Genomic DNA, 25,227 nt, shown 5'->3' on the forward strand with positions numbered 1-25,227 from the left:
CATCATGGTTATTAGTTGACCCTGCTGCCCCTCTACAGTAATCATGGTTCTTAGTTGGCTCTGCTGCCCTTCTATAGCCATCATGGTTATTAGTTGACCCTGCTGCCCCTCTATAGCCATCATCCTTGTTAGTTGACCCTGCTGTCCCTCTACAACCATCATGGTTATTAGTGGACCCTGCTGACCCTCTACAGTCATCATGGTTATTAGTTGGCCCTGCTGCCCCGCTACAGCCATCATGGTCATTAGTTGACCCTGTTGCCCCTCTACTGCCATCATGGTTATTAGTTGAACCTGCTGCCCCTCTACAGCCATCATGGTTATTAATTGGCCCTGCTGCCCCTCTATATCCATCATGGTTATTAGTTGACCCTGTTGCCCCTCTATATCCATCATAGTTATTTGTTGAACCTGCTGCCCCTTGACAGCCATCATGGTTATTATTCTCTCCTGCTGCCCCTCTACAGCCATCATGGTTATTAGTTGACCCTGCTGACCCTCTACAGTCATCATGGTTATTAGTTGACACTGCTGCCCCGCTACAGCCATCATGTTTATTAGTTGACCCTGCTGCCCCTCGGCAGCCATCATGGTTATTAGTTGGCCCTACTGCCTCTCTACAGCCATCATGGTTATTAGTTGGCCCTGCTGCCCCTCTATTTCCATCATGGTTATTAGCTGACCCTGCTGCCCCTCTATATCCATCATGGTTATTAGTTGAACCTGCTGCCACTCTACAGCCATCATGGTTATTAGTTGACCCTGCTGCCCTTCTACAGCCATCATAGCTATTAGTTGACCCTGCTGCCCCTCTACAGTCATCATGGTTATTAGTTGACCCTGCTGCCTCTCTACAGCCATCATGGTTATTAGTTGACCCTGCTGCCCCTCTACAGCCATCATGGTTCTTAGTTTACCTTGCTGCCCCTCTACAGCCATCATGGTAATTAATTGGCCCTGCTGCCCCTTTATATGCATCATGGTTATTAGTTGGCCCTGCTGCCCCTCTACAGCCATCATGGTTATTAGTTGACCCTGCTGTCCCTCTACAGCCATCATGGTTATTAGTTGACCCTGCTTTCCCTCTTCAGCCATCATGGTTATTAGTTGGCCCTGCTGCCCCTCTCCTGCCATCATGGTTATTAGTTGACCCTGCTGCCCCTCTATAGCCATCATGGTTATTAGTTGACCCTGCTGCCCCTCTATAGCCATCATGGTTATTAGTTGACCCTGCCGCCCCTCTACAGCCATCATGGTTATTAGTTGGCCCTGCTGCCTCTCTACAGCCATCATGGTTATTAGTTGGCCCTGCTGCCCCTCTATTTCCATCATGGTTATTAATTGGCCCTACTGCCTCTCTACAGCCATCATGGTTATTATTTGGCCCTGCTGCTCCTCTATTTCCATCATGGTTATTAATTGGCCCTGCTGCCCCTCTATATCCATCATGGTTATTAGTTGAACCTGCTGCCCCTCTACAGCCATCATGGTTATTAGTTGACCCTGCTGCCCCTCTACAGCCATCATGGTTATTAGTTGACCCTGCTGCCCCTCTACAGTCATCATGGTTATTTGTTGGCCCTGCTGCCCCTCTATAGCCATCAAGATTATTAGTTGACCCTGCAGCCCTTCTACAGCCATCATGGTTATCATTCTCTCCTGCTGCCCCTCTACAGCCATCATGGTTATTAGTTGACCCTGCTGTCCCTCTACAGTCATCATGGTTATTAGTTGGCCCTGCTGCCCCGCTACAGCCATCATGGTTATTAGTTGACCCTGCTGCCCCTCTACTGCCATCATGGTTATTAGTTGACCCTGCTGCCCCTCTATATCCATCATAGTTATTAGTTGAACCTGCTGCCCCTCTACTGCCATCATGGTTATTAGTTGACCCTGCTGCCCTTCTACAGCCATCATAGGTATTAGTTGAGCCTGCTGCCCCTCTACAGTCATCATGGTTATTAGTTGACCCTGCTGCCCCTCGGCAGCCATCATGGTTATTAGTTGGCCCTACTGCCTCTCTACAGCCATCATGGTTATTAGTTGGCCCTGCTGCCCCTCTATTTCCATCATGGTTATTAGCTGACCCTGCTGCCCCTCTATATCCATCATGGTTATTAGTTGAACCTGCTGCCCCTCTACAGCCATCATGGTTATTAGTTGACCCTGCTGCCCTTCTACAGCCATCATAGCTATTAGTTGACCCTGCTGCCCCTCTACAGTCATCATGGTTATTAGTTGACCCTGCTGCCCCTCTACAGCCATCATAGTTATTAGTTGAACCTGCTGCCCCTCTACTGCCATCATGGTTATTAGTTGACCCTGCTGCCCTTCTACAGCCATCATAGGTATTAGTTGAGCCTGCTGCCCCTCTACAGTCATCATGGTTATTATTTGACCCTGCTGCCCCTCGGCAGCCATCATGGTTATTAGTTGGCCCTACTGCCTCTCTACAGCCATCATGGTTATTAGTTGGCCCTGCTGCCCCTCTATTTCCATCATGGTTATTAGCTGACCCTGCTGCCCCTCTATATCCATCATGGTTATTAGTTGAACCTGCTGCCCCTCTACAGCCATCATGGTTATTAGTTGACCCTGCTGCCCTTCTACAGCCATCATAGCTATTAGTTGACCCTGCTGCCCCTCTACAGTCATCATGGTTATTAGTTGACCCTGCTGCCCCTCTACAGCCATCATAGTTATTAGTTGAACCTGCTGCCCCTCTACTGCCATCATGGTTATTAGTTGACCCTGCTGCCCTTCTACAGCCATCATAGGTATTAGTTGAGCCTGCTGCCCCTCTACAGTCATCATGGTTATTATTTGACCCTGCTGCCCCTCGGCAGCCATCATGGTTATTAGTTGGCCCTACTGCCTCTCTGCAGCCATCATGGTTATTAGTTGGCCCTGCTGCCCCTCTATTTCCATCATGGTTATTAGTTGACCCTGCTGCCCCTCTATATCCATCATGGTTATTAGTTGAATCTGCTGCCCCTCTACAGCCATCATGGTTATTAGTTGACCCTGCTGCCCTTCTACAGCCATCATAGCTATTAGTTGACCCTGCTGACCCTCTACAGTCATCATGGTTATTAGTTGACCCTGCTGCCCCTCTACAGCCATCATGGTTATTAGTTGACCCTGCTGCCCTTCTACAGCCATCATGGTTATTAGTTTACCTTGCTGCCCCTCTACAGCCATCATAGTTATTAATTGGCCCTGCTGCCCCTCTATATGCATCATGGTTATTAGTTGGCCCTGCTGCCCCTCTACAGCCATCATGGTTATTAGTTGGCCCTGCTGTCCCTCTACAGCCTTCATGGTTATTAGTTGACCCTGCTGCCCCTCTATTTCCATCATGGTTATTAATTGGCCCTGCTGCCCTTCTACAGCCATCATAGCTTTTAGTTGACCCTGCTGCCCCTCCACAGTCATCATGGATATTAGTTGACCCTGCTGCCCCTCTGCTGCCATCATGGTTATTAGTTGGCCCTACTGCCTCTCTACAGCCATCATGGTTATTATTTGGCCCTGCTGCTCCTCTATTTCCATCATGGTTATTAATTGGCCCTGCTGCCCCTCTATATCCATCATGGTTATTAGTTTACCCTGCTGCCCCTCCACAGCCATCATTGTTATTAATTGGACCTGCTGCTCCTCTATATGCATCATGGTTATTAGTTGGCCCTGCTGCCCCTCTACAGCCATCATGGTTATTAGTTGACCCTGCTGCCACTCTATTTCCATCATGGTTATTAATTGGCCCTGCTGTCCTTCTACAGCCATCATAGCTATTAGTTGACCCTGCTGCCCCTCCACAGTCATCATGGATATTAGTTGACCCTGCTGCCCCTCTGCTGCCATCATGGTTATTAGTTGGCCCTACTGCCTCTCTACAGCCATCATGGTTATTATTTGGCACTGCTGCTCCTCTATATCCATCATGGTTATTAGTTGAACCTGCTGCCCCTCTACAGCCATCATGGTTATTAATTGGCCCTGCTGCCCCTCTATATCCATCATGGTTATTAGTTTACCCTGCTGCCCCTCTATATCCATCATGGTTATTAGTTGAACCTGCTGCCCCTCTACAGCCATCATGGTTATTAGTTGACCCTGCTGCCCTTCTACAGCCATCATAGCTATTAGTTGACCCTGCTGCCCCTCTACAGTCATCATGGTTATTAGTTGGCCCTGCTGCCTCTCTACAGCCATCATGGTTATTAGTTGGCCCTGCTGCCCCTCTACAGCCATCATGGTTATTAGTTGACCCTGTTGTCCCTCTACAGCCATCATGGTTATTAGTTGACCCTGCTGTCCCTCTTCAGCCATCATGGTTATTAGTTGGCCCTGCTGCCCCTCTCCTGCCATCATGGTTATTAGTTGACCCTGCTGCCCCTCTATAGCCATCATGGTTATTAGTTGACCCTGCTGCCCCTCTACAGCCATCATGGTTATTAGTTGACCCTGCTGCCCCTCTACAGCCATCATGGTTATTAGTTGGCCCTGCTGCCTCTCTACAGCCATCATGGTTATTAGTTTGCCCTGCTGCCCCTCTATATCCATCATGGTTATTAGTTGAACCTGCTGCACCTCTACAGCCATCATGGTTATTAATTGGCCCTGCTGCCCCTCTATATCCATCATGGTTATTAGTTTAACCTGCTGCCCCTCTACAGCCATCATGGTTATTAATTGGCCCTGCTGCCCCTCTATGTCCATCATGGTTATTAGTTGACCCTGCTGCCCCTCTATATCCATCATGGTTATTAGTTGGCCCTGCTGCCTCTCTACAGCCATCATGGTTATTAGTTGGCCCTGCTGCCCCTCTACAGCCATCATGGTTATTAGTTGACCCTGCTGTCCCTCTACAGCCATCATGGTTATTAGTTGACCCTGCTGTCCCTCTTCAGCCATCATGGTTATTAGTTGGCCCTGCTGCCCCTCTCCTGCCATCATGGTTATTAGTTGACCCTGCTGCCCCTCTATAGCCATCATGGTTATTAGTTGACCCTGCTGCCCCTCTACAGCCATCATGGTTATTAGTTGACCCTGCTGCCCCTCTATATCCATCATGGTTATTAGTTGCACCTGCTGCCCCTCTATAGCCATCATGGTTATTAGTTAACCCTGCTGCCCTTCTACAGCCATCATAGCTATTAGTTGACCCTGCTGCCCCTTCACAGTCATCATGGTTATTATTTGGCCCTGCTGCCTCTCTACAGCCATCATGGTTATTAGTTGGCCCTGCTGCCCCTCTATTTCCATCATGGTTATTATTCTCTCCTGCTGCCCTTCTGCAGCCATCATGGTTATTAGTTGGCCCTGCTGCCCCTCTATTTTCATCATGGTTATTATTCTCTCCTGATGCCCTTCTACAGCCATCATGGTTATTAGTTGGCCCTGCTGCCCCTCTATTTCCATCATGGTTATTATCCTCTCCTGCTGCCCTTCTACAGCCATCATGGTTATTAGTTGGCCCTGCTGCCCCTCTACAGCCATCATGGTTATTAGTTGACCCTGCTGCCCCCCTACAGCCATCATGGTTGTTAGTTGGCCCTGCTGCCTCTCTACAGCCATCATGGTTATTAGTTGGCCCTGCTGCCCCTCTATTTCCATCATGGTTATTAATTGGCCCTGCTGCCCCTCTATATCCATCATGGTTATTAGTTGAACCTGCTGCCCCTCTACAGCCATCATGGGTATTAATTGGCCCTGCTGCCCCTCTATATCCATCGTGGTTATTAGTTGACCCTGCTGCCCCTCTATATCCATCATGGTTATTTGTTGAACCTGCTGCCCCTCTACAGCCATCATGGTTATTAGTTAACCCTGCTGCCCTTCTACAGCCATCATAGCTATTAGTTGACCCTGCTGCCCCTCCACAGTCATCATGGTTATTAGTTGACCCTGCTGCCCCTCGGCAGCCATCATGGTTTTTAGTTGACCCTGCTGCCTCTCTACAGCCATCATGGTTATTAGTTGGCCCTGCTGCCCCTCTATTTCCATCATGGTTATTATTCTCTCCTGCTGCCCTTCTGCAGCCATCATGGTTATGAGTTGGCCCTGCTGCCCCTCTATTTTCATCATGGTTATTATTCTCTCCTGCTGCCCTTCTACAGCCATCATGGTTATTAGTTGGCCCTGCTGCCCCTCTATTTCCATCATGGTTATTATTCTCTCCTGCTGCCCTTCTACAGCCATCATGGTTATTGGTTGGCCCTGCTGCCCCTCTACAGCCATCATGGTTATTAGTTGACCCTGCTGCCCCTCTACAGCCATCATGGTTATTAGTTGGCCCTGCTGCCTCTCTACAGCCATCATGGTTATTAGTTGGCCCTGCTGCCCCTCTATTTCCATCATGGTTATTAATTGGCCCTGCTGCCCCTCTATATCCATCATGGTTATTAGTTGAACCTGCTGCCCCTCTATAGCCATCATGGTTTTTAATTTGCCCTGCTGCCCCTCTATATCCATCATGGTTATTAGTTGACCCTGCTGCCCCTCTATATCCATCATGGTTAATAGTTGAACCTGCTGCCCCTCTACAGCCATCATGGTTATTAGTTGACCCTGCTGCCCTTCTACAGCCATCATAGCTATTAGTTGACCCTGCTGTGCCTCCACAGTCATCATGGTTATTAGTTGACCTTGCTGCCCCTAGGCAGCCATCATGGTTTTTAGTTGGCCCTGCTGCCTCTCTAAAGCCATCATGGTTATTAGTTGGCCCTGCTGCCCCTCTATTTCCATCATGGTTATTATTCTCTCCTGCTGCCCTTCTAAAGCCATCATGGTTATTAGTTGGCCCTGCTGCCCCTCTATTTTCATCATGGTTATTATTCTCTCCTGCTGCCCTTCTACAGCCATCATGGTTATTAGTTGGCCCTGCTGCCCCTCTCCTGCCATCATGGTTATTAGTTGACCCTGCTGCCCCTCTATAGCCATCATGGTTATTAGTTGACCCTGCTGCCCATCTACAGCCATCATGGTTATTAGTTGACCCTGCTGTCCCTCTACAGCCATCATGGTTATTAGTTGGCCCTGCTGCCTCTCTACAGCCATCATGGTTATTAGTTGGCCCTATTGCCCCTCTATTTCCATCATGGTTATTAATTGGCCCTGCTGCCCCTCTATATCCATCATGGTTATTAGTTGAACCTGCTGCCCCTCTACAGCCATCATTGTTATAAATTGGCCCTGCTGCCCCTCTATATCCATCATGGTTATTAGTTGACCCTGCTGCCCCTCTATATCCATCATGGTTATTAGTTGAACCTGCTGCCCCTCTACAGCCATCATGGTTATTAGTTGACCCTGCTGCCCTTCTACAGCCATCATAGCTATTAGTTGACCCTGCTGCGCCTCCACAGTCATCATGGTTATTAGTTGACCTTGCTGCCCCTAGGCAGCCATCATGGTTTTTAGTTGGCCCTGCTGCCTCTCTAAAGCCATCATGGTTATTAGTTGGCCCTGCTGCCCCTCTATATCCATCATGGTTATTAGTTGACCCTGCTGCCCCTCTATATCCATCATGGTTAATAGTTGAACCTGCTGCCCCTCTACAGCCATCATGGTTATTAGTTGACCCTGCTGCCCTTCTACAGCCATCATAGCTATTAGTTGACCCTGCTGCGCCTCCACAGTCATCATGGTTATTAGTTGACCTTGCTGCCCCTAGGCAGCCATCATGGTTTTTAGTTGGCCCTGCTGCCTCTCTAAAGCCATCATGGTTATTAGTTGGCCCTGCTGCCCCTCTATTTCCATCATGGTTATTATTCTCTCCTGCTGCCCTTCTACAGCCATCATGGTTATTAGTTGGCCCTGCTGCCCCTCTATTTTCATCATGGTTATTATTCTCTCCTGCTGCCCTTCTACAGCCATCATGGTTATTAGTTGGCCCTGCTGCCCCTCTCCTGCCATCATGGTTATTAGTTGACCCTGCTGCCCCTCTATAGCCATCATGGTTATTAGTTGACCCTGCTGCCCATCTACAGCCATCATGGTTATTAGTTGACCCTGCTGTCCCTCTACAGCCATCATGGTTATTAGTTGGCCCTGCTGCCTCTCTACAGCCATCATGGTTATTAGTTGGCCCTATTGCCCCTCTATTTCCATCATGGTTATTAATTGGCCCTGCTGCCCCTCTATATCCATCATGGTTATTAGTTGAACCTGCTGCCCCTCTACAGCCATCATTGTTATAAATTGGCCCTGCTGCCCCTCTATATCCATCATGGTTATTAGTTGACCCTGCTGCCCCTCTATATCCATCATGGTTATTAGTTGAACCTGCTGCCCCTCTACAGCCATCATGGTTATTAGTTGACCCTGCTGCCCTTCTACAGCCATCATAGCTATTAGTTGACCCTGCTGCCCTTCTACAGCCATCATAGCTATCAGTTACCCTGCTGCCCCTCCACAGTCATCATGGTTATTAGTTGACCCTGCTGCCCCTCGGCAGCCATCATGGTTTTTAGTTGGCCCTGCTGCCTCTCTACAGCCATCATGGTTATTAGTTGGCCCTGCTGCCCCTCTATAGCCATCATGGTTATTAGTTGACCCTGCTGCCCCTCTATAGCCATCATGGTTATTAGTTGACCCTGCTGCCCCTCTATTTCCATCATGGTTATTAATTGGCCCTACTGCCTCTCTACAGCCATCATGGTTATTATTTGGCCCTGCTGCTCCTCTATTTCCATCATGGTTATTAATTGGCCCTGCTGCCCCTCTATATCCATCATGGTTATTAGTTGAACCTGCTGCCCCTCTACAGCCATCATGGTTATTAGTTGACCCTGCTGCCCCTCTACAGCCATCATGGTTATTAGTTGACCCTGCTTTCCCTCGGCAGCCATCATGGTTTTTAGTTGGCCCTGCTGCCTCTCTACAGCCATCATGGTTATTAGTTGGCCCTGCTGCCCCTCTATAGCCATCATGGTTATTAGTTGACCCTGCTGCCCCTCTATAGCCATCATGGTTATTAGTTGACCCTGCTGCCCCTCTATAGCCATCATGGTTATTAGTTGACCCTGCCGCCCCTCTACAGCCATCATGGTTATTAGTTGGCCCTGCTGCCTCTCTACAGCCATCATGGTTATTAGTTGGCCCTGCTGCCCCTCTATTTCCATCATGGTTATTAATTGGCCCTACTGCCTCTCTACAGCCATCATGGTTATTATTTGGCCCTGCTGCTCCTCTATTTCCATCATGGTTATTAATTGGCCCTGCTGCCCCTCTATATCCATCATGGTTATTAGTTGAACCTGCTGCCCCTCTACAGCCATCATGGTTATTAGTTGACCCTGCTTCCCCTCTACAGCCATCATGGTTATTAGTTGACCCTGCTGCCCCTCTACAGTCATCATGGTTATTTGTTGGCCCTGCTGCCCCTCTATAGCCATCAAGATTATTAGTTGACCCTGCAGCCCTTCTACAGCCATCATGGTTATCATTCTCTCCTGCTGCCCCTCTACAGCCATCATGGTTATTAGTTGACCCTGCTGTCCCTCTACAGTCATCATGGTTATTAGTTGGCCCTGCTGCCCCGCTACAGCCATCATGGTTATTAGTTGACCCTGCTGCCCCTCTACTGCCATCATGGTTATTAGTTGACCCTGCTGCCCCTCTATATCCATCATAGTTATTAGTTGAACCTGCTGCCCCTCTACTGCCATCATGGTTATTAGTTGACCCTGCTGCCCTTCTACAGCCATCATAGGTATTAGTTGAGCCTGCTGCCCCTCTACAGTCATCATGGTTATTAGTTGACCCTGCTGCCCCTCGGCAGCCATCATGGTTTTTAGTTGGCCCTACTGCCTCTCTACAGCCATCATGGTTATTAGTTGGCCCTGCTGCCCCTCTATTTCCATCATGGTTATTAGCTGACCCTGCTGCCCCTCTATATCCATCATGGTTATTAGTTGAACCTGCTGCCCCTCTATAGCCATCATGGTTATTAGTTGACCCTGCCGCCCCTCTACAGCCATCATGGTTATTAGTTGGCCCTGCTGCCTCTCTACAGCCATCATGGTTATTAGTTGGCCCTGCTGCCCCTCTATTTCCATCATGGTTATTAATTGGCCCTACTGCCTCTCTACAGCCATCATGGTTATTATTTGGCCCTGCTGCTCCTCTATTTCCATCATGGTTATTAATTGGCCCTGCTGCCCCTCTATATCCATCATGGTTATTAGTTGAACCTGCTGCCCCTCTACAGCCATCATGGTTATTAGTTGACCCTGCTGCCCCTCTACAGCCATCATGGTTATTAGTTGACCCTGCTGCCCCTCTACAGTCATCATGGTTATTTGTTGGCCCTGCTGCCCCTCTATAGCCATCAAGATTATTAGTTGACCCTGCAGCCCTTCTACAGCCATCATGGTTATCATTCTCTCCTGCTGCCCCTCTACAGCCATCATGGTTATTAGTTGACCCTGCTGTCCCTCTACAGTCATCATGGTTATTAGTTGGCCCTGCTGCCCCGCTACAGCCATCATGGTTATTAGTTGACCCTGCTGCCCCTCTACTGCCATCATGGTTATTAGTTGACCCTGCTGCCCCTCTATATCCATCATAGTTATTAGTTGAACCTGCTGCCCCTCTACTGCCATCATGGTTATTAGTTGACCCTGCTGCCCTTCTACAGCCATCATAGGTATTAGTTGAGCCTGCTGCCCCTCTACAGTCATCATGGTTATTAGTTGACCCTGCTGCCCCTCGGCAGCCATCATGGTTATTAGTTGGCCCTACTGCCTCTCTACAGCCATCATGGTTATTAGTTGGCCCTGCTGCCCCTCTATTTCCATCATGGTTATTAGCTGACCCTGCTGCCCCTCTATATCCATCATGGTTATTAGTTGAACCTGCTGCCCCTCTACAGCCATCATGGTTATTAGTTGACCCTGCTGCCCTTCTACAGCCATCATAGCTATTAGTTGACCCTGCTGCCCCTCTACAGTCATCATGGTTATTAGTTGACCCTGCTGCCCCTCTACAGCCATCATGGTTATTAGTTGAACCTGCTGCCCCTCTACTGCCATCATGGTTATTAGTTGACCCTGCTGCCCTTCTACAGCCATCATAGGTATTAGTTGAGCCTGCTGCCCCTCTACAGTCATCATGGTTATTATTTGACCCTGCTGCCCCTCGGCAGCCATCATGGTTATTAGTTGGCCCTACTGCCTCTCTGCAGCCATCATGGTTATTAGTTGGCCCTGCTGCCCCTCTATTTCCATCATGGTTATTAGTTGACCCTGCTGCCCCTCTATATCCATCATGGTTATTAGTTGAATCTGCTGCCCCTCTACAGCCATCATGGTTATTAGTTGACCCTGCTGCCCTTCTACAGCCATCATAGCTATTAGTTGACCCTGCTGCCCCTCTACAGTCATCATGGTTATTAGTTGACCCTGCTGCCCCTCTACAGCCATCATGGTTATTAGTTGACCCTGCTGCCCCTCTACAGCCATCATGGTTATTAGTTTACCTTGCTGCCCCTCTACAGCCATCATAGTTATTAATTGGCCCTGCTGCCCCTCTATATGCATCATGGTTATTAGTTGGCCCTGCTGCCCCTCTACAGCCATCATGGTTATTAGTTGGCCCTGCTGTCCTTCTACAGCCTTCATGGTTATTAGTTGACCCTGCTGACCCTCTATTTCCATCATGGTTATTAATTGGCCCTGCTGCCCTTCTACAGCCATCATAGCTTTTAGTTGACCCTGCTGCCCCTCCACAGTCTTCATGGATATTAGTTGACCCTGCTGCCCCTCTGCTGCCATCATGGTTATTAGTTGGCCCTACTGCCTCTCTACAGCCATCATGGTTATTATTTGGCCCTGCTGCTCCTCTATTTCCATCATGGTTATTAATTGGCCCTGCTGCCCCTCTATATCCATCATGGTTATTAGTTTACCCTGCTGCCCCTCTATATCCATCATGGTTATTACTTTACCCTGCTGCCCCTCTATATCCATCATGGTTATTAGTTGAACCTGCTGCCCCTCTACAGCCATCATGGTTATTAGTTGACCCTGCTGCCCTTCTACAGCCATCATAGCTATTAGTTGACCCTGCTGACCCTCTACAGTCATCATGGTTATTAGTTGGCCCTGCTGCCTCTCTACAGCCATCATGGTTATTAGTTGGCCCTGCTGCCACCCAACAGCCATCATGGCTATTAGTTGACCCTGCTGTCCCTCTACAGCCATCATGGTTATTAGTTGACCCTGCTGTCCCTCTTCAGCCATCATGGTTATTAGTTGGCCCTGCTGCCCCTCTCCTGCCATCATGGTTATTAGTTGACCCTGCTGCCCCTCTATAGCCATCATGGTTATTAGTTGACCCTGCTGCCCCTCTACAGCCATCATGGTTATTAGTTGACCCTGCTGCCCCTCTACAGCCATCATGGTTATTAGTTGGCCCTGCTGCCTCTCTACAGCCATCATGGTTATTAGTTTGCCCTGCTGCCCCTCTATATCCATCATGGTTATTAGTTGAACCTGCTGCCCCTCTACAGCCATCATGGTTATTAATTGGCCCTGCTGCCCCTCTACAGCCATCATGGTTATTACTTGACCCTGCTGCCTGTCTACAGCCATCATGGTTATTAGTTGACCCTGCTTCCCCTCTACAGCCATCATGGTTGTTAATTGGCCCTGCTGCCCCTCTATATCCATCATGGTTATTAGTTGGCCCTGCTGCCCTTCTACAGCCATCATGGTTATTAGTTTGCCCTGCTGCCCCTCTACAGACATCATTGTTATTAGTTGCCCCTGCTGCCCCTCTACAGCCATCATGGTTATTAGTTGACCCTGCTGTCCCTCTACAGCCATCATGGTTATTAGTTGACCCTGCTGTCCCTCTACAGCCATCATGGTTATTAGTTGACCCTGCTGTCCCTCTTCAACCATTGGGTTATTAGTTGGCCCTGCTGCCCCTCTCCTGCCATCATGGTTATTAGTTGACCCTGCTGCCCCTCTATATCCATCATGGTTATTAGTTGGCCCTGCTGCCATTCTACAGCCATCATGGTTATTAGTTTGCCCTGCTGCCCCTCTACAGACATCATTGTTATTAGTTGCCCCTGCTGCCCCTCTCCTGCCATCATGGTTATTAGTTGACCCTGCTGCCCCTCTACAGCCATCATGGTTATTAGTTGACCCTGCTGCCCCTCTACAGCCATCTTGGTTATTAGTTGGCCCTGCTGCCCCTCTAGAGCCATCATGGTTATTAGTTGGCCCTGCTGCCTCTCTACAGCCATCATGGTTATTAGTTGGCCCTGCTGCCCCTCTATTTCCATCATGGTTATTATTCTCTCCTGCTGCCCTTCTACAGCCATCATGGTTATTAGTTGGCCCTGCTGCCCCTCTACAGCCATCATGGTTATTAGTTGACCCTGCTGCCCCTCTACAGCCATCATGGTTATTAGTTGACCCTGCTGTCCCTCTTCAGCCATCATGGTTATTAGTTGGCCCTGCTGCCCCTCTATTTCCATCATGGTTATTATTCTCTCCTGCTGCCCTTCTACAGCCATCATGGTTATTAGATGGCCCTGCTGCCCCTCTATTTCCATCATGGTTATTATTCTCTCCTGCTGCCATTCTACAGCCATCATGGTTATTAGTTGGCCCTGCTGCCCCTCTATTTCCATCATGGTTATTATTCTCTCCTGCTGCCCTTCTACAGCCATCATGGTTATTAGTTGGCCCTGCTGCCCCTCTACAGCCATCATGGTTATTAGTTGACCCTGCTGCCCCTCTACAGCCATCATGGTTATTAGTTGACCGTGCTGTCCCTTTTCAGCCATCATGGTTATTAGTTGGCCCTGCTGCCCCTCTACAGCCATCATGGTTATTAGTTGACCCTGCTGCCCCTCTACAGCCATCATGGTTATTAGTTGACCCTGCTGTCCCTCTTCAGCCATCATGGTTATTAGTTGGCCCTGCTGCCCCTCTACAGCCATCATGGTTACTAGTTGGCCCTGCTGCCCCTCTACAGCCATCATGGTTATTTGTTGGCCCTGCTGCCTCTCTACAGCCATCATGGTTATTAGTTGGCCCTGCTGCCCCTCTATTTCCATCATGGTTATTAGTTGGCCCTGCTGCCCCTCTACAGCCATCATGGTTATTAGTTGACCCTGCTGTCCCTCTACAGCCATCATGGTTATTAGTTGACCCTGCTGTCCCTCTACAGCCATCATGGTTATTAGTTGACCCTGCTGTCCCTCTTCAACCATTATGGTTATTAGTTGGCCCTGCTGCCCCTCTCCTGCCATCATGGTTATTAGTTGACCCTGCTGCACCTCTATAGCCATCATGGTTATTAGTTGACCCTGCTGCCCCTCTACAGCCATCTTGGTTATTAGTTGGCCCTGCTGCCCCTCTACAGCCATCATGGTTATTAGTTGGCCCTGCTGCCCCTCTATTTCCATCATGGTTATTATTCTCTCCTGCTGCCCTTCTACAGCCATCATGGTTATTAGTTGGCCCTGCTGCCCCTCTATTTCCATCATGGTTATTATTCTCCCCTGCTGCCCTTCTACAGCCATCATGGTTATTAGTTGGCCCTGCTGCCCCTCTATTTCCATCATGGTTATTATTCTCTCCTGCTGCCCTTCTACAGCCATCATGGTTATTAGTTGGCCCTGCTGTCCCTTTTCAGCCATCATGGTTATTAGTTGGCCCTGCTGCCCCTCTACAGCCATCATGGTTATTAGTTGACCCTGCTGTCCCTCTACAGCCATCATGGTTATTAGTTGAACCTGCTGCCCCTCTACAGCCATCATGGTTATTAGTTGACCCTGCTGCCCCTCTACAGCCATCATAGCTATTAGTTGACCCTGCTGCCCCTCCACAGTCATCATGGTTAATAGTTGACCCTGCTGCCCCTCTACAGCCATCATGGTTATTAGTTGGCCCTGCTGCCTCTCTACAGCCATCATGGTTATTAGTTGGCCCTGCTGCCCCTCTATTTCCATCATGGTTATGATTCTGTCCTGCTGCCCTTCTACAGCCATCATGGTTATTAGTTGACCCTGCTGCCCCTCTATAGCCATCATGGTTATTAGTTGACCCTGCTGCCCCTCTACAGCCATCATGGTTATTAGTTCACCCTGCTGTCCCTCTACAGCCATCATGGTTATTAGTTGACCCTGCTGTCCCTCTACAGCCATCATGGTTATTAGTTGACCCTGCTGTCCCTCTTCAACCATCATGGTTATTAGATGGCCCTGCTGCCCCTCTCCTGCCATCATGGTTATTAGTTGACTCTGCTGCACCTCTATAGCCATCATGGTTATTAGTTGACCCTGCTGCCCCTCTACAGCCATCATGGTTATTAGTTGACCCTGCTGCCCCTCTACAGCCATCTTGGTTATTAGTTGGCCCTGCTGCCCCTCTACAGCCATCATGGTTATTAGTTGACCCTGCTGTCCCTCTAGAGCAATCATGGTTATTAGTTGGCCCTGCTGCCCCTCTATTTCCATCATGGTTATTATTCTCTCCTGCTGCCCTTCTACAGCCATCATGGTTATTAGTTGGCCCTGCTGCCCCTCTATTTCCATCATGGTTATTATTCTCTCCTGCTGCCCTTCTACAGCCATCATGGTTATTAGTTGGCCCTGCTGCCCCTCTACAGCCATCATGGTTATTAGTTGACCCTGCTGCCCCTCTACAGCCATCATGGTTATTAGTTGACCCTGCTGTCCCTCTACAGCCATCATGGTTATTAGTTGACCCTGCTGTCCCTCTTCAACCATTATGGTTATTTGTTGGCCCTGCTGCCTCTCTACAGCCATCATGGTTATTAGTTGGCCCTGCTGCCCCTCTATTTCCATCATGGTTATTAGTTGGCCCTGCTGCCCCTCTACAGCCATCATGGTTATTAGTTGACCCTGCTGTCCCTCTACAGCCATCATGGTTATTAGTTGACCCTGCTGTCCCTCTACAGCCATCATGGTTATTAGTTGACCCTGCTGTCCCTCTTCAACCATTATGGTTATTAGTTGGCCCTGCTGCCCCTCTCCTGCCATCATGGTTATTAGTTGACCCTGCTGCACCTCTATAGCCATCATGGTTATTAGTTGACCCTGCTGCCCCTCTACAGCCATCTTGGTTATTAGTTGGCCCTGCTGCCCCTCTACAGCCATCATGGTTATTAGTTGGCCCTGCTGCCTCTCTACAGCCATCATGGTTATTAGTTGGCCCTGCTGCCCCTCTATTTCCATCATGGTTATTATTCTCTCCTGCTGCCCTTCTACAGCCATCATGGTTATTAGTTGGCCCTGCTGCCCCTCTATTTCCATCATGGTTATTATTCTCCCCTGCTGCCCTTCTACAGCCATCATGGTTATTAGTTGGCCCTGCTGCCCCTCTATTTCCATCATGGTTATTATTCTCTCCTGCTGCCCTTCTACAGCCATCATGGTTATTAGTTGGCCCTGCTGTCCCTTTTCAGCCATCATGGTTATTAGTTGGCCCTGCTGCCCCTCTACAGCCATCATGGTTATTAGTTGACCCTGCTGTCCCTCTACAGCCATCATGGTTATTAGTTGAACCTGCTGCCCCTCTACAGCCATCATGGTTATTAGTTGACCCTGCTGCCCCTCTACAGCCATCATAGCTATTAGTTGACCCTGCTGCCCCTCCACAGTCATCATGGTTAATAGTTGACCCTGCTGCCCCTCTACAGCCATCATGGTTATTAGTTGGCCCTGCTGCCTCTCTACAGCCATCATGGTTATTAGTTGGCCCTGCTGCCCCTCTATTTCCATCATGGTTATGATTCTGTCCTGCTGCCCTTCTACAGCCATCATGGTTATTAGTTGACCCTGCTGCCCCTCTATAGCCATCATGGTTATTAGTTGACCCTGCTGCCCCTCTACAGCCATCATGGTTATTAGTTCACCCTGCTGTCCCTCTACAGCCATCATGGTTATTAGTTGACCCTGCTGTCCCTCTACAGCCATCATGGTTATTAGTTGACCCTGCTGTCCCTCTTCAACCATCATGGTTATTAGATGGCCCTGCTGCCCCTCTCCTGCCATCATGGTTATTAGTTGACTCTGCTGCACCTCTATAGCCATCATGGTTATTAGTTGACCCTGCTGCCCCTCTACAGCCATCATGGTTATTAGTTGACCCTGCTGCCCCTCTACAGCCATCTTGGTTATTAGTTGGCCCTGCTGCCCCTCTACAGCCATCATGGTTATTAGTTGACCCTGCTGTCCCTCTAGAGCAATCATGGTTATTAGTTGGCCCTGCTGCCCCTCTATTTCCATCATGGTTATTATTCTCTCCTGCTGCCCTTCTACAGCCATCATGGTTATTAGTTGGCCCTGCTGCCCCTCTATTTCCATCATGGTTATTATTCTCTCCTGCTGCCCTTCTACAGCCATCATGGTTATTAGTTGGCCCTGCTGCCCCTCTACAGCCATCATGGTTATTAGTTGACCCTGCTGCCCCTCTACAGCCATCATGGTTATTAGTTGACCCTGCTGTACCTCTACAGCCATCATGGTTATTAGTTGACCCTGCTGCCCCTCTACAGCCATCATGGTTATTAGTTGACCCTGCTGCCCCTCTACAGCCATCATGGTTATTAGTTGACCCTGCTGTCCCTCTACAGCCATCATGGTTATTAGTTGACCCTGCTGTCCCTCTACAGCCATCATGGTTATTAGTTGAACCTGCTGCCCCTCTACAGCCATCATGGTTATTAGTTGACCCTGCTGCCCCTCTACAGCCATCATAGCTATTAGTTGACCCTGCTGCCCCTCCACAGTCATCATGGTTATTAGTTGACCCTGCTGCCCCTCGGCAGCCATCATAGTTTTTAGTTGGCCCTGCTGCCTCTCTACAGCCATCATGGTTATTAGTTGGCCCTGCTGCCCCTCTATTTCCATCATGGTTATTATTCTCTCCTGCTGCCCTTCTACAGCCATCATGGTTATTAGTTGGCCCTGCTGCCCCTCTACAGCCATCATGGTTATTAGTTGACCCTGCTGCCTGTCTACAGCCATCATGGTTATTAGTTGACCCTGCTGCCCCTCTACAGCCACCATGGTTATTAATTGGCCCTGCTGCCCCTCTATATCCATCATGGTTATTAGTTGCCCCTGCTGCCCCTCTACAGCCATCATGGTTATTAGTTGACCCTGCTGCCCCTCTATATCCATTATGGTTATTAGTTGGCCCTGCTGCCATTCTACAGCCATCATGGTTATTAGTTTGCCCTGCTGCCCCTCTACAGACATCATTGTTATTAGTTGCCCCTGCTGCCCCTCTCCTGCCATCATGGTTATTAGTTGACCCTGCTGCCCCTCTACAGCCATCTTGGTTATTAGTTGGCCCTGCTGCCCCTCTAGAGCCATCATGGTTATTAGTTGGCCCTGCTGCCTCTCTACAGCCATCATGGTTATTAGTTGGCCCTGCTGCCCCTCTATTTCCATCATGGTTATTATTCTCTCCTGCTGCCCTTCTACAGCCATCATGGTTTTTAGTTGGCCCTGCTGCCCCTCTACAGCCATCATGGTTATAAGTTGACCCTGCTGCCCCTCTACAGCCATCATGGTTATTAGTTGACCCTGCTTTCCCTCTACAGCCATCATGGTAATTAGTTGACCCTGCTGCCCCTCTATTTCCATCATGGTTATGATTCTCTCCTGCTGCCCTTCTACAGCCATCATGGTTATTAGTTGACCCTGCCGCCCCTCTATATCCATCATGGTTATTAGTTGCCCCTGCTGCCCCTCTACAGCCATCATGGTTATTAGTTGACCCTGCTGCCCCTCTATATCCATCATGGTTATTAGTTGGCCCTGCTGCCATTCTACAGCCATTATGGTTATTAGTTTGCCCTGCTGCCCCTCTACAGACATCATTGTTATTAGTTGCCCCTGCTGCCCCTCTCCTGCCATCATGGTTATTAGTTGACCCTGCTGCCCCTCTACAGCCATCATGGTTATTAGTTGACCCTGCTGCCCCTCTACAGCCATCTTGGTTATTAGTTGGCCCTGCTGCCCCTCTAGAGCCATCATGGTTATTAGTTGGCCCCCTGCCTCTCTACAGCCATCATGGTTATTAGTTGGCCCTGCTGCCCCTCTATTTCCATCATGGTTATTATTCTCTCCTGCTGCCCTTCTACAGCCATCATGGTTATTAGTTGGCCCTGCTGCCCCTCTACAGCCATCATGGTTATACGTTGACCCTGCTGCCCCTCTACATTCATCATGGTTATTAGTTTACCCTGCTGTCCCTCTTCAGCCATCATGGTTATTAGTTGGCCCTGCTGCCCCTCTATTTCCATCATGGTTATTATTCTCTCCTGCTGCCCTTCTACAGCCATCATGGTTATTAGTTGGCCCTGCTGCCACTCTATTTCCATCGTGGTTATTATTCTCTCCTGCTGCCCTTCTACAGCCATCATGGTTATTAGTTGACCCTGCTGTCCCTTTTCAGCCATCATGGTTATTAGTTGGCCCTGCTGCCCCTCTACAGCCATCATGGTTTTTAGTTGACCCTGCTGCCCCTCTACAGCCATCATGGTTATTAGTTGACCCTGCTGTCCCTCTTCAGCCATCATGGTTATTAGTTGGCCCTGCTGCCCCTCTACAGCCATCATGGTTATTAGTTGACCCTGCTGTCCCTCTACAGCCATCATGGTTATTAGTTGACCCTGCTGTCCCTCTACAGCCATCATGGTTATTAGTTGACCCTGCTGTCCCTCTTCAACCATCATGGTTATTAGTTGGCCCTGCTGCCCCTCTCCTGCAATCATGGTTATTAGTTGACCCTGCTGCACCTCTATAGCCATCATGGTTATTAGTTGACCCTGCTGCCCCTCTACAGCCATCTTGGTTATTAGTTGGCCCTGCTGCCCCTCTACAGCCATCATGGTTATTAGTTGGCCCTGCTGCCTCTCTACAGCCATCGTGGTTATTATTCTCTCCTGCTGCCCTTCTACAGCCATCATGGTTATTAGTTGACCCTGCTGTCCCTTTTCAGCCATCATGGTTATTAGTTGGCCCTGCTGCCCCTCTACAGCCATCATGGTTTTTAGTTGACCCTGCTGCCCCTCTACAGCCATCATGGTTATTAGTTGACCCTGCTGTCCCTCTTCAGCCATCATGGTTATTAGTTGGCCCTGCTGCCCCTCTACAGCCATCATGGTTATTAGTTGACCCTGCTGTCCCTCTACAGCCATCATGGTTATTAGTTGACCCTGCTGTCCCTCTACAGCCATCATGGTTATTAGTTGACCCTGCTGTCCCTCTTCAACCATCATGGTTATTAGTTGGCCCTGCTGCCCCTCTCCTGCAATCATGGTTATTAGTTGACCCTGCTGCACCTCTATAGCCATCATGGTTATTAGTTGACCCTGCTGCCCCTCTACAGCCATCTTGGTTATTAGTTGGCCCTGCTGCCCCTCTACAGCCATCATGGTTATTAGTTGGCCCTGCTGCCTCTCTACAGCCATCATGGTTATTAGTTGGCCCTGCTGCCCCTCTATTTCCATCATGGTTATTATTCTCTCCTGCTGCCCTTCTACAGCCATCATGATTATTAGTTGGCCCTGCTGCCCCTCCATTTCCATCATGGTTATTATTCTCTCCTGCTGACCTTCTACAGCCATCATGGTTATTAGTTGGCCCTGCTGCCCCTCTATTTCTATAATGGTTATTATTCTCTCCTGCTGCCCTTCTACAGCCATCATGGTTATTAGTTGGCCCTGCTGCGCCTCTACAGCCATCATGGTTATTAGTTGACCCTGCTGCCCCTCTACAGCCATCATGGTTATTAGTTGACCCTGCTGTCCCTTTTCAGCCATCATGGTTATTAGTTTGCCCTGCTGCCCCTCTACAGCCATCATGGTTATTAGTTGACCCTGCTGTCCCTCTACAGCCATCATGGTTATTAGTTGAACCTGCTGCCCCTCTACAGCCATCATGGTTATTAGTTGACCCTGCTGCCCCTCTACAGCCATCATAGCTATTAGTTGACCCTGCTGCCCCTCCACAGTCATCATGGTTAATAGTTGACCCTGCTGCCCCTCTACAGCCATCATGGTTATTAGTTGGCCCTGCTGCCTCTCTACAGCCATCATGGTTATTAGTTGGCCCTGCTGCCCCTCTATTTCCATCATGGTTATGATTCTCTCCTGCTGCCCTTCTACAGCCATCATGGTTATTAGTTGACCCTGCTGCCCCTCTATAGCCATCATGGTTATTAGTTGACCCTGCTGCCCCTCTACAGCCATCATGGTTATTAGTTGACCCTGCTGCCCCTCTACAGCCATCTTGGTTATTAGTTGGCCCTGCTGCCCCTCTACAGCCATCATGGTTATTAGTTGACCCTGCTGTCCCTCTACAGCCATCATGGTTATTAGTTGACCCTGCTGTCCCTCTTCAACCATCATGGTTATTAGTTGACCCTGCTGTCCCTCTACAGCAATCATGGTTATTAGTTGGCCCTGCTGCCCCTCTATTTCCATCATGGTTATTATTCTCTCCTGCTGCCCTTCTACAGCCATCATGGTTATTAGTTGGACCTGCTGCCCCTCTATTTCCATCATGGTTATTATTCTCTCCTGCTGCCCTTCTACAGCCATCATGGTTATTAGTTGGCCCTGCTGCCCCTCTACAGCCATCATGGTTATTAGTTGACCCTGCTGCCCCTCTACAGCCATCATGGTTATTAGTTGACCCTGCTCTCCCTCTACAGCCATCATGGTTATTAGTTGACCCTGCTGTCCCTCTACAGCCATCATGGTTATTAGTTGAACCTGCTGCCCCTCTACAGCCATCATGGTTATTAGTTGACCCTGCTGCCCCTCTACAGCCATCATAGCTATTAGTTGACCCTGCTGCCCCTCCACAGTCATCATGGTTATTAGTTGACCCTGCTGCCCCTCGGCAGCCATCATGGTTTTTAGTTGGCCCTGCTGCCTCTCTACAGCCATCATGGTTATTAGTTGGCCCTGCTGCCCCTCTATTTCCATCATGGTTATTATTCTCTCCTGCTGCCCCTCTACAGCCATCATGGTTATTAGTTGACCCTGCTGCCTGTCTACAGCCATCATGGTTATTAGTTGACCCTGCTGCCCCTCTACAGCCATCATGGTTATTAGTTGACCCTGCTGCCCCTCTATATCCATCATGGTTATTAGTTGCCCCTGCTGCCCCTCTACAGCCATCATGGTTATTAGTTGACCCTGCTGCCCCTCTACAGCCATCATGGTTATTAGTTGACCCTGCTGTCCCTCTACAGCCATCATGGTTATTAGTTGACCCTGCTGTCCCTCTTCAACCATCATGGTTATTAGTTGGCCCTGCTGCCCCTCTCCTGCCATCATGGTTATTAGTTGACCCTGCTGCCCCTCTATAGCCATCATGGTTATTAGTTGACCCTGCTGCCCCTCTACAGCCATCATGGTTATTTGTTGACCCTGCTGCCCCTCTACAGCCATCATGGTTATTAGTTGGCCCTGCTGCCCCTCTACAGCCATCTTGGTTATTAGTTGCCCGGGTAACTGCTTATGTAAAAATGAATTTATATAATGAATTTGATTGATTGATCGATGTCAGGGAGAGACACACACTAGCTCAGTCTCTAATAGAGTGTCTATGAGGTATTGAGGTCCCTCAGGGACAGTGTCAATAGAGTGCTGTGCTGAATGTTCTTCTGTCAACAGAACCACCTCAATCTGCATGTGTTCCATGTGTTCACTACATGGCTATTACAACTCAGGAATCTACAATCAATGTTGTGGTCCTAATCAAGTTTATGATGACATGAAAGTGCTCCCTCCCTCCCTCCCTCCCTCCCACTGTCTGTCTCCCTCCCACTGTCTGTCTGTCTGTTTGTTTCTCTCTCTCGCTCGTCCCCTAGATACTTGCTAAGACTTAGTTCATAAAGTATTGGTGCAGGGTGTTCAGTTAAGCGTGGATGTTGGGGTCAGTGGAGCTATAATAGGTTTGCATTGGGGTAATTAGGTTAGGGTGTGTGTGCAGTAGTGTGGGGTTAAGACTTCTGTACTGCAACAATTGTTGTTTGAGGATTACCAGGGGCTTGAGCTGAGTAATTACCAAAGTGTTCAGAACAATAGTGTGAAAGCCAGGGGGGATAAGCTACAGCCTCGGGCTCCTGCAGAGTGACCAAGGATGCTTAGCTTCACCGTTGTTGCTAATGCAAAATGTAGTGACTCTGAATATCAGCCTTTTCAGTCAATTTACCATATGTCGACAAGAGGGTAAATGTATTTGGCATAGTAATTCTATTAGCTTTGACATTTACCTTGATTGATCCCCAATAAAGACAAAATCATTACAAAATAATGAGTTTGCAAGGCTGGTAAAGTCTAAATTACAATCCAATTTGGTTTAGGGCAACTGCATGATTAACAATATAATACGAAGAGACAAGATAACATTGTCTCTGTCTACACACCTGCATTATTCAACACCACAGGAGACTACTATGGACATGATCTTCACATCTCTCTCAAGGTTAAATGACCGAGGACAGAACTATCGCTATCCCTATCCCTCTTAGGATAAAAGGTGTGATCTAGAACCTAAAAGGGTATCCTGTGGGGACAACCGAAGAACCCTTTTGGAACCCTTTTTTTCTAAGAGTATAGTAGAGTCTACTCAGCAATATAAACATGGGATTACACACTTAGTGTCAAAAGGTTGCTTTTAAGAAAGAAACCTTTTCACGTTCTATAAAATACTAAGGAAGCCATCCCGAGCAACAGACCAGATAAGACTCAATCACTGGACAGTCACATAGGGCCTTAGAGCCTATGACTCATTTAGTGCATAGTCTGGATACCAGGTTATGATGAGGCACCCCATAGACCACCCTCCACACAGGCCCTTCCCCAGAGCAGAGGACCAGAGGGCCAGACAGGCAGACATTACCCAGAAGCAGCAGCTTGACTGTCCTGGCGTCCTTCTCTGCGTCCTCCTTGAGTTTCTTCTCAAGTTCTTTGGAGTGCTTGTCCTCTGCGCTCGCTCCGGCCCCCATGCTCACACCCCGGATTCAGCTCAAAACCAAAGAAAAGGGGAAAACCGTCCTAGCTGATCACCTAGAGGGCCGACTGGTGTCGTAAACTACGCAGATGCCACGTCAACTGCTTTTAACGAACACCGGAGAGGCAAATGATTGAGTGTTTTCAAGTCTTAGAGAAGATTTTAGGCATCCTCTGTCCACCTGATCAGGGATGGCCAATAGGGCGCAAGGACAGAAGACTCCTGGGGCAGGGGGAACGAGATGCAGGGGTACATGGCGTATGAGTGACCTAACCTTTTTAAGGTTGAGGTTTAGGAGGACTTTGCTGTGCTCAGCGGAAGATGCACATCGGCTCAAGTACTTATCTGGCCTCAGCTGGCTTGATAAGAGTGAGGGAGGTAGAAAGACATCTTCATCTTCATCCACTGGCCTATGTTCCATGAGGAGTGAAATACCTTAGTGAGTAGTAAGTAAGTGAGGTAGAAAGAGGTTAGGGGTGAGAGCTCTCACACAAAGAGGAAACAAGGTATACAGTTGATCAGTGTACAATGAATCATGCTATCGCTTGTCAATGAGAAGCTCACCTATAGTTCCCATTGTTCTACAGAACACTGGTCTACAGCAGGGCAGAGGTAGTTACTGCTGTGGACTTCATTGTCTAACTCTTAGAGACTCACTCTATTTGAAGTGTGCCTCTCATGGCAAAGCTGATGTCACCTTATAATGAAAAAGACAACACAGACTACAACATACAGTGCCTTCGGAATGTATTCAGACCCCTACTTTTTGTTAAAATATAGCCTCATTCTAAAATTCATTAAATAGTTTTTTCTCCTCACCAATCTACACACAATACCTCATAATGACAAAGAAAAAAAGGGTTTTAGAAATGTTTGCTAATATACAGTATATATATAAAAAAATAAAAACACTGAAATATCACATTTACATAAGTATTCAGACCCTTTACTCAGTACTTTGTTGAAGAACCTTTGGCAGCTATTACAGCCTCGAGTCTTCTTGGGTATGATGCTACAAGCTTGGCACACCTGCACTTGGAGAGTTTCTGCCATTCTTCTCTGCAGATCCTCTCAAGCTTTGTCAGGTTGGATGGGGAGCATTGCTGCACAGCTATTTTCAGGTCTCTCCTGAGATGTTTGATCGGGTTCAAGTCCGGACTCTGGCTGGGCCACCCAAGGACATTCAGAGACTTGTC

At 48.7% G+C, this 25,227-nt stretch overlaps 1 protein-coding gene across 1 annotated transcript in view; it reads right to left on the bottom strand.

The window, feature by feature from the left end:
• The window catches only part of LOC110494676 (guanine nucleotide-binding protein G(t) subunit alpha), a 42,051-nt gene extending 17,786 nt beyond the window's left edge, over positions 1–24,265 (bottom strand). Inside the window, exon 1 of the mRNA XM_021569959.2 lies at positions 23,921–24,265. Within this exon, the coding sequence (XP_021425634.1) occupies positions 23,921–24,026 (106 nt within the window). The 5' untranslated portion in view covers positions 24,027–24,265. The remainder of the gene's footprint in view (positions 1–23,920) is intronic.
• Between the last annotated feature and the right edge of the window lie 962 nt (positions 24,266–25,227).

This window comes from Oncorhynchus mykiss, chromosome 17 (genome assembly GCF_013265735.2).
Source record: "Oncorhynchus mykiss isolate Arlee chromosome 17, USDA_OmykA_1.1, whole genome shotgun sequence".
NCBI classification, from domain to species: domain Eukaryota; kingdom Metazoa; phylum Chordata; class Actinopteri; order Salmoniformes; family Salmonidae; genus Oncorhynchus; species Oncorhynchus mykiss.